The sequence below is a fragment of the Alligator sinensis genome, unplaced genomic scaffold, assembly GCF_000455745.1.
Source record: "Alligator sinensis unplaced genomic scaffold, ASM45574v1 scaffold418_2, whole genome shotgun sequence".
NCBI lineage: Eukaryota > Metazoa > Chordata > Crocodylia > Alligatoridae > Alligator > Alligator sinensis.
The window spans coordinates 98248-113359 of NW_005842682.1; the positions used below are offsets into that span (position 1 = coordinate 98248).

Here is a 15112-nt window from a genome sequence, read left to right on the forward strand (position 1 = left end):
GGGGGAGATGGCAGGGACCAAGGTAAGGGGCCCTGGGGGAGGCAGGAATCACAGGGAGAAATCAGGTGGGGGTGGGGGAGGGGCAGAGGCAACCAAGGCTGCCAGAGCCCAGGGGAAAAAAAGCTCAGAAAGCAGGGGGAAGGGGGTCTCCAGGGACAGGGTGGGTAGAGGCAAGGTTTTTCGGGGGGTGGGGACAGGAAAAGGGGGGCACAGAGTGCAGGGAACGCACAAAAAGGCACCCAAGCTGCAGGACCTCAGAAGGGCTTCACCTGTCAGGGGGAAGGGGGTCTCCAGGGACAGGGTGGGTAGAGGCAAGGTTTTTCGGGGGGTGGGGACAGGAAAAGGGGGGCACAGAGTGCAGGGAACGCACAAAAAGGCACCCAAGCTGCAGGACCTCAGAAGGGCTTCACCTGTCGGCAGCCATCTTGAAAGAAAGAAAGAAAGAAAGAAAGAAAGAAAGAAAGAAAGAAAGAAAGAAATGCGGCGATGCGTCTGGCGGGCCGAGGCCTTGGACTTTGCTTCACGCAGGTCGGGCCCTGAGGCCCCCCATGGGTGTCCCCGCTGGCAGAAATGTAAATATGTAAATAGACCTTTGGCTCGCTATGGTTTTTTAGTCTAGAGTGTACGGGCAGGCCTTGCAGGCTGTGAGCCCAGGACCATGTCCGTGAGGCCCAGGTGTTCGGGCCAACCTGTACATACTCTTTACTGGCCCCGATTTGTCACCCTCCCTGGAATAAACGCCTCTTAAAAGTAAAAAAAAAAAATTTCATAAAGAAATCATGAGCTGTGACAATAATAAAGCAATTAGGAGACATCAGCATGCTAGGAGAAGCAACCCAAATGTTACTCGAAGCACTGTGAAGTCTCTCTTTGGCAGTGAACAGGTCTATTCTAGCACTTGCAGTATAAGGATGATTTTAGATGTCCAGCAGCCAACACAATTCCAGAAATTTTACTCTTCCTCCCCAGTATCTGCCTCCAACTTGACAAACGCAATTGGTTTTCAGATATGGCTCATGCTACTGTGATTCATGGCACTATCAAGACTAGATAACTAATAGGCACTTTACACATGACTATTCATTAAAGGCAACTGGTCAAACAGAGAAACCTACAGTCTGCTTTTAAAGCAGTCTCTCTCTCTTGAAGAATATGACCCTGTGCTTAAAGACTCACGCTAGATACCTATTGCAATCTTGGGGAAAAAATTTAATGCAGTTTTTGTTTAATGTTACCTGTTGCCACCCCCACCCCCACCCCAAAGTGTTCCAAGTAGCCTGGGCTGTCTTATTTCAGAGACTATATTCCCTCACTATACTGTATGCCTACAGCAACAGTCAGGAACAGAACTGAATCTGAGGAAACAACTGGTAGCATATTAAATCTTCTTAATAGGCCCTCCTTTCTGGAACCTACTTCTTTTCTCGAACAGTTTCAAACTAAGCTTGTTGCTTTTTCAGGGCATATTACAAGGCACATCCATTCTTTAACAATCTGGAGGGAAGACAGATTGATGGAGGTTAGCCTATGTGGAAAAAGGCATTCTGTTGGCAGCTGCCCATTCTGGCATTTGGTTAATTTTTCTTTAAATCCACAGTAAAAAGAATCTGGAGTAAGAGACACAGGTCTATGAATTGGACAGCAACCTTCTCAAGATGCTTATTTCACATTAACAAGCATAAGTTATTTTGTATTTTCTAAGGTGTTTGCGTGGGTTTTTATTTGATTTTTTTTTAACAGGGTGCCCTTTAGAGTGTCTGAAAGTTGACGTAAACCATTAAGATATTACAACTGTATTCATATACAAGAGAAGTTTTATTGGGGGGGAGGGAGGGGGGCGTTTCCAAATATATTAAATAAAAAATTTTGTTTCAATTTCTTTGGCAGTTTGTTCTGTAAACTTTTACACTCAAGAATCCCACCACTGACTCATACTTCTTCCAGTTTTTTAACTGCTCCAGTATGTAACATATTAATTCACTTTCATCTCCACTGACCTTCTACTGCTTGGCACAGGAAGAAAGACTCCCAACCTATGGCATTAGATTTACTGTGATATTTTAGTACTGAACAGACATGAATCACTCATATAATTCCGACTAATACTATAAAGTATCCACCTCAGACACTGAGGATATTAGATAATTATATTAAGTGTCTGAAATTTTATACTTGTGTCCTGCAATTGCTACCATCACATGAATTAACAGCTTGTCAAAGTTAAGAAGATGCATTACTACACACAACACACTGACATTAAATACATTTTGTCGTGAACTACCTCTGAGCTGTATCACAATTCTTACTACAGATAAATATTTCTTTGCTTCTAGTTGTAGTATCTTAGCCACAGTTGGTACTCTGTAAAGCATAAATACACTAAAACTGTTTTTAAATTGTGAAGTTCAACGCTTGAAAGTCAGAAGATATTCTGTGAGGTCACTGATTCACTTTATGGTGATGTAATATAAATAAGTAAATGGAAGCAAGGCGGTCCACTTAACTTTTGGGGAAAAAAAAACAAACACTGATTCTTGAATGGTGATTTGATCCTATAAGTCACTGCAGATTTTTGCCATGTTTCTTCACAAGAAAAAAAAAAAAAATTTAACTTTAACTTCTACATTTTCATGTTGGAAATATAAACAGCATCTTTTTGTTCCTGACAAAGTATAGAAGGAGATTATATTACGGCAAAAAAAAGAACATTAATTTGAGTAGTTATATGGGGTTTGAGTTAATATATTAATACATTAAAAAAGCCTGCCCTCAGACCTAGGTTTCTAAAAAGAGAAAGTATTTAATGTATATAGCAGATGGTATCCAGAATATTAAAAGAAAAGGATGCGAAGGCATAAAACTTGCGCCACATGACACACACACAACTAAAGAGACAGATGAGAATTACATGTACAAGACTTAGCCCTACCTCCCTTTTTTAGTCAGAGGCACCAGTCTATGTCCATCTGCTTTGCGGAAGAAAACTTTCAGGACAGAGCCAGGGCACCTCAGCCAAAACGAACAAAGAGAAGAAGCCACAGCAGATACTTTTAGACACTATTACTGTAACACTGCTTTAATTTTTGGCTCGGAGTATTCTCTGGTCTCTGCTGCTCAGTTTCTATCCTTAGTCTCCTTTACAGAATGTTCTTCTATAGACAGGTTCTTATATGCACTCATCATAATATCTGAGCAACTTCTATGCATGCATTGAGCGAAAACATCTGTCAGTTCTCTCAATTTTTCCCTAGTGGGCAATGCCCATGCATTTAGAAGACAAGGTAAAAAAATGTTGCAGGTACATAAGTACAAGTTGGTGATATCCATAGATTTTTCTAAGGGGCATTATTCAAGTTATGCCCTACTTTCTTCCTCATTCTCTGTACTTCAAGTCTGATTCAACTACTCTCCTTGCCGTCTTCCTGTCCCCATTTTTCCTACCCTTTCCTACCCACTGTCCACCATAATCTATACTACAGAACATCCTGTATTTTATTTACTTTTTGTTTACATTACAGAACTTCAAAAATGATTTGTGGGGTGGGGTGAAGTTTTGAGGCCAAAACTTCATGTTATAATGCCACCATGACATGCACACCCCTTTCCCCACCTCTGGCTGCTTTGTATGCTTGGATCTAACTTTTCAAGGCATGGCCCAGCACTTCTGTAGTGCCTACCAGGTGAGGCCATTGGGCCTTTAGACATGACAGCAACAGATAAAAGAAACAGGGGAGCAAAAAATGACCTTTCTAAAATAATACTTCCTGCTATCAATTGACTGAACTCATTGCATCTGTGACTTGGGCCTCCATCCAGAAATGCAGTTAAGCATATGATTAAAATTAAGCCTATGGTAAAGTCCTTCACTAGACTGGAATCTACGCAGGTTGTCACTGACACATTAGATACTGGAATTTTAAAGCATTTATACTGAAAAATAAATTCGTTCCATTAAAAGCGTGTCTTTATAAAATAATATAATTCTAACAGATCTAAAAAATACCATATCTGTATATGGGTTACACATAGGTCAGTGCCACCTCACAGCATCAGTGCTGTAGGTCCCAAAGATCATTATAAATGTGGAGAAAATGAGCTGTCAAATGATATATGGCACCATCTTCTACACTTTATAACCTAGAAGGAATTAAAAGTCAGGCCACTCCTATCAGAATGTCGAAATTTATATAATGATTATGAATCAAGATTCACATCTCTGGTTATAAGACATTTTTGTAAATTACAGGCAAGTGCTTTAGCTAATTGGTATTTTTTTTTTTTTTTATAATTATACATAATGGGTTTAGTACATAATTGCTTTTCACAGCATCAAATTACTTAAATTAATGCTGGTAATAGATTTTAATGAAATCTTCTGGGAGAACTTGAACTTGCAGATATAAAGGTACTGTAAATTTTCACTTTTAAATCCAAGTACTCTAATTAGGTTCCCTTATTTAACAGTTGAATGCCTTTAGGCACTAAAGAGGGGAGGTGTATACTCGGGAAAACTTTCTAATATATCAGGCAAATAAATTTTAATTTTTCAGTATATCAAATTCCTTTAGTTTTCCTCCACTCTTTTGCTGATTTTCACAGTCGCAGAAGATTAAGCAACAGATCTCTCACACACACAGCCTAGCTGTGCCTCAAACTTAACAGCGCTGAGAAGTCAAGGCTGAATACTTGACACAAGTCATTTTTAGAACACAATTCTGAAGCACGGAAGAGATGTTATTGGGCTGAGAGAACCATGCTATTAAAATACTTTCAACCTGGTACCTGCAAAAGCAAAAGTACCCACTTGGTCGCCCACTACATTTTATCCAATCATTTAGATTATATAATCCAAAAGTCAAGGATCACCTCTCTTGACACTCACATAAGCAAGCGCTTAAAAGCGACAGCAATGTTCGAATGAGGTTTACATTCAACCTACACCACTAGCTCTGCTCCTACAACAGCCCTTTTAATGGACATCCTGCAGCTTCCTGTTCAGCTCAAAACATGCAAAACCAATGCAAATCAGGAGTTAAGGCTCTAGCCAGAGGAAGCAATTATAGCTCTAACCAAAGGAAGTAATTATAGGGGTGGAATGATGCTGTGCCACCTATAGTCACAAGCAGCATTTTACAGGCAGAGAAATAGCTGCTTGAGTGAGTGCCTTTTTTTTTTTTTTTTTAATACATTATTGAAAAAGAGGAGACACCAGTGCTAGCCAGAGGCTAGTAAAATGAAGCATTGAGTAAGTTATTAGGACAGAACTGCTGCAGGGATCCCAGGACATTCCCTGTAGAGGTCAGAAAATAGAAGTCAGATTTTAGGTGCCTAAAACTGCAATAGGTTTTCAAAAGTGAGAGTGCACTGCCCAACTCACTAAGGTACTTAGCAAAATTCTTCAAAGCACCAAAATACCTTTGAAAAAAATCTGGTCCTTAATTTTAAACAGGGCATTGCCACTGAAAAGAGGAGCCCCTCTACCCTTACACATCTTTTATCTCAGTCTATTACTATTACAGGTCTGACAAATACTTGATCCCAATTACTGTCTACATGCTCAGGGCAAATCCCCAAAAATGCTAAACCACTGTAATTACCACTGACTTAATGGTTTGGAAAGTCTTCTTTAAAAATGTTGTAAAAAAAGTAAAAACTATTAAAAAGTCTGTTAAGATAGAAGTTCAGCACTTTGAAGTTGTTTCTGAACAATATTTCCTGCTCAACTTAGATTGTGAACTCTTTAAGACAGGAGCTATGTTTTCCTCTATCTAGTACAATGCTGAGCAAACAGATACTACATAAATAATGTAAGCCCCCAATGGTGGTTGAAGTTTTGGGGATTTTTTAATAAACCCCCCCCCCAAAAAAACCCCACAAAAAACCAAAAGCACTGCCCACAAGGCAGGCGCATTAACATTTAGAAACTTCACACTCAATAAGAGAGATTTGACAGGGCTGGCACTGACCGAAGAGCCCTCCTACTCTTGACTCAGTAATATCTTCTCTCATTTTTTTTTAAACAAGGTAGCACAAGGCAATAAAATTCTGCTTAAACATTTGATCTACAAGACCAGAAAAGAGCTTACAGTGTCAGAGATAAGAAGAGACTCAATCACTGAACAGGAGAAGACCACATACATTTTTACAAAGGGCGGAACAAGACCTGTCAAGAGCCTGCATATAGGGAAGAATGAAAATAGTTTAAAAAGGCTGTTAAAGTAATTCAAATAACATGAGAGTGGAAAAGAATCCTGAACATGGACAGATGAAGGTCAAGGACATAAGCAAGAACTATTTTGATAAACTTAAAGGATAAAAACAGGGAACCCAAGGAGTTGGGTTTTCTTTACAGCTAACCAGAGCAGCAAGCATATATTTTACACTTAGGAAAAAGGAACAATCAAAATCTGAATGTATAAGTCAAAGGGTAGTTTCTTTAAGGAAGGTAATCCAAAACTGTCTGAAGGAAAGGAAGAGTGTAGAGGAGAGGTGGAAAGGGAGGCGAGGTGGGCAAGTAAAGATACCACTGTCAGATTGGATTTAAAAAGTGGAGACAGGAATTGCTTTACAAGAAAGGATAACTGCTTTTGCTACAAAGGGGCATGCAGATTCCAAAACTGCAAAGTCAAACAAGGATGAAACACCACAGAGTAATAAAGTCAGAAGGGTCATCACCAGAAGTGGAGGTCACTCAGGATTGCAGGGAAAAAAGGGAAGACGGGATATCTCCACTCCAGTTTCTTACCAGAGGACTCCTTAAACAAAGATTTTTTCCTCACTGAGATTTCCACAAGTAACCTACATTCCATCAGCAAATGTCAAGGACACAAACATATTGCCCCCACCTGCTTTTGCTTTCCAGGAAACACGAAATGATCTTTAGTCCAATTTTAATTCTTAAACTAAACCAAGTTTAATTCTTAAACTGCATGGCTTAAGTATTCCTATGAAAGCCCTGGGGAAGTGACATCCTTTCTACCCCTAAATACTGAAACTGAAAAAGCACAGCGGTGGTCTTAAAAAGAACTGACTCTACTAAAATACTCATGATTATACTACACAACTGAAGGAAAAAAATTAAACTGATTCATCAGGCTTTTTTTTTTTTTTTTTTATTAAAAATAAGCAAACCTAAATGTTTCTGTAAAAGTCTTCTTGGAAAGGAAATCTCTTTTAGTCTATTTCCTCAGACTGTTTTATTATACCAAACATCTCCTTTACCTTGGATGGTCCGGGGCTTGCTGGCATTATCAAAGTCACAGATCTTCCCCCATTTATCTTGTACAGCCTCTGGAGTCATTGGAAGAGTCTTCTCTCGGACGATGGCACCCTGAGCTCGCTCCCAGCGTACTAATAAAACAGTGAAAATTGAAGACATTGATCACAGAGTTCAAAGAACTGGTCACTAAGACAAACTGCCAAACCATTTTTAAAGAACTAAAAATGCCTAAAATGGGGAAAAACCTAAGTTATAACGTCTCTGACCTAACTCACAGGATTAGATATTATTGAATTAAAAATGCCCTTTTGCTTTAGTTGACACTTTGAAAACCAGACCGTTACCTTTTTAAATTAAAAAAAGCACAGACGTGTTATTTAAAATGTTTAAATAATGTTTAATATATTATTTCAGTATTTGTACATCACACCATAAGCTATAACTTAGGTTTTTTACTAGAGTGAGTACATTGGGTCAATGTACATTGAATCTATACAAGGTCTCTTAGGGGATTAGACCATTGTTGCTCTGTTAGTTTCTGGAGAGGCTTGGGAAGATGGAGGTGAATTCCAAGAGGGACAACTTTTCTCCATCAACAGTGAGCTTAAGGACTTGGACTGGTGCCACAAGTCTCAAAACAAGGGATTTTTAAACTCAAACTCAAGGAAAAAGTTTCTAACATCATCTTATCAAACAGTCATGCTCCCAATCTCCCTTTTTAGAGATCACAAAGAAGGTAAAAACAAAGCCAACTGTTGCAGGCTACAGATTTCTTTGACCTCTACCAATCTACGTTTCATTTTTCAAATGGTAAAGTTGTTGGCTGTATTAGCAGATTGCTAACAGACGAAGACTAGGTGTCTTTGCTGATAGTTTGAAGTCTGTTAGCAGCAGTTCATACCATTTACTATGATGTATTACAAAAATGGTTCCTGAAAAGAGGGAGTAACTACTGTGATGCTATAGTCTTTTCTCTTTAATAGAAGCCAAAGGCCACAGTTGGGTGAACAGCCATCTGCCTCAAATAACTTTGTGCAGAGCAGTGTGCGACTTTATGCTACCCTCCATTCTGTTTAAAGAGTAAAATAAGCAGCGAAGAAGAAATAAATGACCGAGGGACAAGCCCATCAAAACATCAGAATTGATCAGAAATCAGCTGAAATTCCAAATTGTTCAAATAACAATGGGGATATTTTTTCTTTTCGAAGAAGTTGTCAAATACTTGTCAGTGTAAAAACAGTTATGAAGCATCTTACTTTCAGCTAGGAATTTTTTTTGGACATCTTTGTAATGAACACATAGAACAGGATATAAAAGCATGGGCATCTAATGTAAATGATGCTACCCCTCTGTTGATATATTCATTTGTTTTTACCATTAAAGATTTAGCCAAATCTTTCACAGGCACTTGATAACTCAACTATTCAAATGAATGAAGCAAATGCCTACTTATGCCCAACAAAGGTCTGGCTTGCAGTTTATACCCTTCATTTTCTTGAAACAAAATTTGCTTCTTATTCAGAAAACGCAGCCCTCGTAGCCCCTGCTCTGTAACAACATTCTTCCCCTTACGTGTTTATTAGCAATGGTCACTGGAGAAAGAGTGGCATGGAGCTATTACAGATTGTGTATTAACTAAAAATACCTAAAGGACAACAATGCTGTAACATGGAGTACTTACATTTCCCAATCCATCCAGCTCCTACCTGCCAAGGGGAAAAAGAAAATAGCACCATCAGCTTACTTCCTCTCAGTAATCACAGTGTGTGACAGAAGCAAAGCAAAACTGTTCTTCAGAGGGCCTGGATGTGTGCGACAGACAGACTAGACAATTATATCACACTTAATTAAAACTAGCAGTATTTTTCCATTATAATAACTAGGGGTATGCTGATGGTCTGCTGCAGCTATACTTTGCCTCAGCATTGAAGCCAATGGACAACCAACAATGGTGGCAAACAAAGGCCAAGCTTTAGCAGGCTGGAATATGCTTTTAACAGCTCTTGGCCTAGAAACACTGAAAACAGAGATATAGAAGAAAGGGGGGAAAAGTCCGACTAGGAAAATATATAAAAAAAGCCAAGCCAATTTGTGGGTGACAGAGCAAATGAAGAAAAACAGGCTTTTTTAATTTTTTTAAATCACCTCTGTACTATCAATCATTTTCACACTTCAAATTATATGGGCCACAGTAATCTAAAAGTATGAACTCATTCTTTTTCCCCTCCAGCAAAATGAATCAACACTTGGTCAGTTTAGAGAGAAAAGGGCAAACAAAGACTGCTCTGACCAACAATCTGGCCAGCTCTTTTTCACATATCTGACATTATTAAGAGCAGATAAGCTCATTTATAAGAAGCCCCTGACAGACCTTCAGAACAGAATGTTATTTTAAATACTTCCTTAATGATCCAGGAACACAGATGCCATAACTTTATGCTTTCAAGTCAGACACTTATAAAAATCTCCCTCTTTTTTTAAAAACAACAAAGCAAAAACACACAAGAACAAGCTGATAAAAACATGAGAACCTAAGAACTATACTGGGTTCAAACTAAAGGTCCATCTAGCCTAGTATCCTGACCTGGACAGTGGCAGGAGTGGATACTTTAGAGAGACCATATGCACAGGGACCTCTAGAGTGAGTTATCCCCTGCCATACTCTCCTTGGCATCCACCATCATTGTTTTAGAGGTGCCAGAGGACACATACCTGACTGTTCTATTTAACAACTATTAATGAATATATCATCCCTGAATCTGTCTGTCCCTTCTTGAACCTAGCTATAATATATCTTCTTCTGCCATCTCCTGTGGCAATGAGTTCCACAAGTTAACTATGCAGGCATAAAAAGTACTTTCTCTAGTTAGTTTCAAACTTGTGTCCATGGGTTCCCTTCTCCTAGAGTCCTAGCATTCCGGGACTTGGTGCGTAACAGTTCCCTTTTCACTTTGTCCACACCATCTATGATTTTAGATCTCTAGCATCCTCAGCCTTTTCCTTTCCAGACTGAAGAGTCCTAGCCTTTTTAGCCTCCCAGCATAACAGCTGCTCCATACCTCTGATCATTCTGGTTGTCCTTCTCTATACCTTTGCCAGTTCTACTACATCTTCTTTGAAGATGCGGAGACCAGAGCTGAACAGTTGATATGAACAGACTATATTTCACTCCAGGGTTTAAACTAAAGGTTTGAGGAGCATGCCTTAAAGCAACAGATTATTAGGAAAGTCTGTGATCTTCTCTCGAAACTGATCTATCCACATTTGTTTATGAACTATGAAACCTGTTTTTAAAATGCACCAGAACTAGGAATGGAAGGAAGGTAAACCTATTATTCCATGCGCTTATTCTATAGGATTAAAATATTAGTCAATCAGGCGAACTGTAGGGTGGGTGTAGCTATATGACAATAATTGAAAGAGAAGCCAGTCATAAGCATACAAAACACACAAACTTGTCCTGAGAAATAATAATGTTCTTCTTTTAAAATAGCGTCAATTTGAGTAAAATCCATTCTATAAATTGAGCAAGCAATAGCTTCATGCTACACCTACATTTAACACCACCATGTTTTTTCGCTTGCTCCCTTTATGTTACCACTGCAACAAATAGACTCCCAGAAAACAAAGAAGTCTTAATATGACCAGGAGCACATGCACACAGTACATGCAGGGCCAAAGCTCCTTGAAGTCCCTAAAATAACTGGGTAGTTCCCAAAACCTTTGGATAGAGTTTACAATAATTGTTACACGTATAAATAAGTAGGTTAAGCACTAATGGCTAATCTAATCTAGACTGTAGACAGATTGAAAAACAACCTGTTACACATGGAAAGCATGCCTTTACTTATACAAAACACTGAGGGAGCACATCATGTTGCCTGTAGTCGTAAAACTGTGGTCATTTTCAAAAATTGGAACAAGGCTATAATTACATGGATACAGGAAGTCTCTGATCCAAAGTTTGCTGTCATTCAATTATTTGTAAGTCTTAAACATTTACACAAATTAAACTACCTTCTCTTCTTTGCCTAGTACTATGAACACACAAACACACACACAAACCAGGAGGTAGAAGAGAAAATTCTTGGAAACTTATTGGAGTCTGTACTTGCCACAGCTGGCTACATCTGAATACTATTTGGGCCAGATATGTTCAAATGTGAACAGTGAAGCAACAGCATACTCTTGAAATTATGTTGCAAAATATGTATAAGTAAAGTGGTAGCTAATATAGTTTATGCTATCTTTGCTTCCTTATAAAAAGGAGATTTCAAAGCAAAAGTGATGGACTTTTCTGCATTGATTTGAGAGGGACAATATTAATTCATTCATTGTGTGAAAACAGAAAAATACTAAAGATTTTAGGGGGGAAAGGAACAGCTAATGCTCTACTACTTGGACCCCATAACAGCTGTAAGTAGAACTTCTTTCAAGGAACACTCAATTCTTTGAAATCTTAACTTTTTTTTCCCCCCCAACTCCCCATCCCATTCTCAGTTAGCAATTTAGTGCCCCATCATCTGGTAGGGTTTATTATTATAACTATATCTTTGCATTAATAATATGCAAGATCAACACAATACCAGCTGTTAGGAAGCAATTTAGAATGCTCACTTCTTAAAGCTGATGTTAACTTTCCAAAATAAAGCCATCACGTCAGCACATGGTTAGACTCTATAAAGAACCCTGCATCTAAGCACATGGGCATTTTTTAGAATCAACATTTTTCAGGCATAGAAATCAGAGCTATTTTCAAAAGCTCCACCAATAAGCTACCTGAGGGAAAAAAAGCATGAATATGGGATGAAATACTATAGGAAAGGAACAAAGTGGAAGAGAAGGTAAATGGTATAAACTGCCAAATCTTCTCTCAAAGCTACAAATGCTATTCCAGTAAAAGTCGTGTTATTCTGCACCTTACAACCTGTCATGCTCTACTAACCGGCATGCCAGTTGACACAGCAAAAGTGAAACCAGAAGTGCCCACCGTGGCGCTTCTGGTTTTCCCAAGCCTCTACAGCCTGGGGCAAAGTGGCCTTTCCCCAGTGTGCCCGGGGTTGCCCTCCCCATCCCCTGGCACACTGACATGGCAGGACGAGTGGTGGCCCGAACAGGCCAAGACGCCTATTCGGTCCTCTCAGGTAACCGGCATATTGGTTATCTGGCACCCTCCCATTCCCTATGGGGGCTGGATAACAAAGCTTTTGCTGTATCTAGATGAGATGGAATAATTTAAAGGGTCAACTTGTAGCATGAACTGAACTAATGTAGCTGATGTTAACATAGAGTGTAATAATAGTGAAATGTAACCATGTTAGTCTTGTCCTGTAAGTGATTTGAAAACTCCATTTTGTATCCTTCTGCTTGACATAAGTGAATGAACTTTGCATAGCCTTTATGTATGACTGTGTGTAAAAGGGTGAATGGTGATGTGGTGAGCATGTTTGTTATTACCCTGAAATAAAATAGTTTTCTGATAGCATACTGTTAGGTTAACAATAATTTGGATTATTAAGAAGTATTCGCTTTGCAGCTGAATACAAGGCATGACCTGTGGCCTATCAATGCCGCTGACCACAAGGCAGAATGATAGCTAAGTCTTTGCTTGTGTTAAGTAACCATTTTAACTGTGTTAACCATTTTTTGAGTAAAATGCAGCAAGTGAATCTGTGTCTATGTGCTGTAAACCAGATACAGCAAGGAACAAGATAAGACAAAGAAGCCATTGTTCTAAGTACAGTGATCGTGTCCTTAAGAAGTATCTACTACTGTGCAAGTTTTTGCTAACCTATCATAATGTTAAATAGAAATATGCTGTTATGAAGATTTGTAAAGCACCGCCCAAGTATTGCTTTTGTTAACCCTGTAGTCTTGCCTTATTGTAAAAAGTATAAAAGAACGCCCCTCCCTTTGGGGGGGGGCATTTTGCCTCTTTGCTGGCTTAATGGTCATTGCTCGAGCAAATAAACTGCAGTAAAGCTTTACCCGCGTTGCCTGGTCCCTATGCAGCTAGACAATGAACTCCAGGGAGTTGTCTCCTGTCACAACCCAAAGTTGTGGTTTTTTGTTTTTGTGTGCTTCGGCACCGCTAAATTATGTTCCCGCCAAATTGCAGCTTCTTTGCACGGTAGAGTTTTCTGCTGCAATAGGAGAACCCGCGTGCAAAAGAGTATTTCCCGCCGTTTGTAGCCTTCTTTGCATGGTGCATTTCTTTTGCATCATAGTGATGCACGGTGCAAAGGAGTTCCCGCCATTTGTATTTAGATTCGTGCCACATTATTGGCCGATCTTAATATAGGCACACGTGGCGGCTAGCGATTGGCTTGCTAGCCGTATAAAGAGCTTGGGTGGTTTCCGCCCAAGTCGGAGAGAGAGCAATTGGAGTCCAAGTTAGAGAGAGAGAGCAATTAGAGTTCGAGAGGGAGAGCGTGAAGATCTCTAAGCGCTGCGGATCCTAATGGACCCAACGCATTTCTTAAGAAGGCAACAGAGGTCTAAACAGCCTCAGGCCTCTCCCCGTCGCCAAGCACAATCCTAGACGTATCCCTATCCTATATACTCAATTTTCGAACCCACGGAGCCTTAACAACATCGGGGCCTGAGAACCAAATAGAGCCCATGGAGCTTCGACAACTCCGTGGGAAAGAATTGCCAAACCCGCGGAGCCTTAACAACTCCAGGGCCGAAGGACCGAATTTGTCGTAGTCCTCCAACGAGGATTCAAGCGGAGCTGAACCTGGAAACTGTCCAGCCTACACCGCAACCATCTTGGGTGTAAGTAAATCATCTTTGAATCAACCACTACGCCTCTGTGACTAATTCTAGCCCGTGCGTTCCTTCCGCCCCACGGTCCCTTCTGACCCCGCGTGCCCAGGCTGCTGGCCACAGTCCGCGTGCGCAAAGACGGGTCCGCATATCGCTCCCGGCTCACACATGGCGACATGGGTGGGACCGGGAGGCGGCCCGCACATGGCGACGAGGATGGGATCAGAAGGAGACACGCTAGAGCTAGAATTGGTTAAGAACTGCCCTTGGCGCGATAACCAACGCCAAATGAAAAGCTTTGAGGAGCTGGAGGTGCATATCGCTTACCACCAGGCAGGCGGAACGGGTGAAAGATTTGTCAGCGGACGCCTTTCGCTAAAGGGAGAAGAGGGAGTCTCCGTAGATGGAGCCCCGAGAGAGAGGGAAGTGTATTTGCTCCCCGCAGCGTTCGGGTGTATAATGAGAGACGAACAGGTCCTGTTCAGACCCCTCGATACTGTGTCCCTCGCCGGACCCAACCTGGTGGGCAAAACGAACCCGACCTTCACCCGGGAGTGTGCCCGATGCCTACGATATGCTCGGGAGAGTGAAGAACCGGAGCCAATCGGCCAGTTCCCTCCCCTCATGGCGGCTAGATTAAGGGGTCGCGAGCTTCCATCCGAGCTCCGAGAAGATCTAGAGGCGGAAAGACGCGCTACAGATGAGAGAGTGGCCTTGCGGTATGACACAGGGGGAGAACCGAGTGCAACTTTTCGTACTGTAATGAATCTAATGCATAAGAATTTAAGTTTGAAAGCCCAGCTGCGTATGGCTGATCAGGCGGTCAAAGAAGCGGCTGAGAGAAGGGAACCTGAAACGCCAGTCCAAGATTGCGCCGAGCAAGAGGGAGACCGCGTGGAAGAACCGGAAAAGAAGGGTGGAGCTTCAGAAGAACCCACGAGAGTTTGATCAGCGACTCCGCCCATCGACGCAGCATCGTCACCGGCAACCCCGCCTAGCGATGCAGCGACACCTCTACCAACCACGCCTTCCTGCCGAAGAAAGAGAGAGTCAAGCGGAGGAGTGCATCCGCCCCTCCTGCCTGAAGCAATAACAGCAGCAGTGACTCCCGCGGCAGGCATTTAG

At 40.9% G+C, this 15112-nt stretch overlaps 1 protein-coding gene across 1 annotated transcript in view; it reads right to left on the reverse strand.

Moving 5' to 3' along the window:
• HSD17B4 (hydroxysteroid 17-beta dehydrogenase 4) overlaps window positions 1–15112 on the reverse strand; it is a 124676-nt gene that overhangs the window by 79928 nt on the left and 29636 nt on the right. The window contains exons 10-11 of the mRNA XM_006033942.3: window positions 8901–8925; window positions 7222–7350 (exon numbers count right to left, since the gene is read on the reverse strand). Coding sequence (XP_006034004.1) covers window positions 7222–7350; window positions 8901–8925 — 154 coding nt within the window. The remainder of the gene's footprint in view (window positions 1–7221; window positions 7351–8900; window positions 8926–15112) is intronic.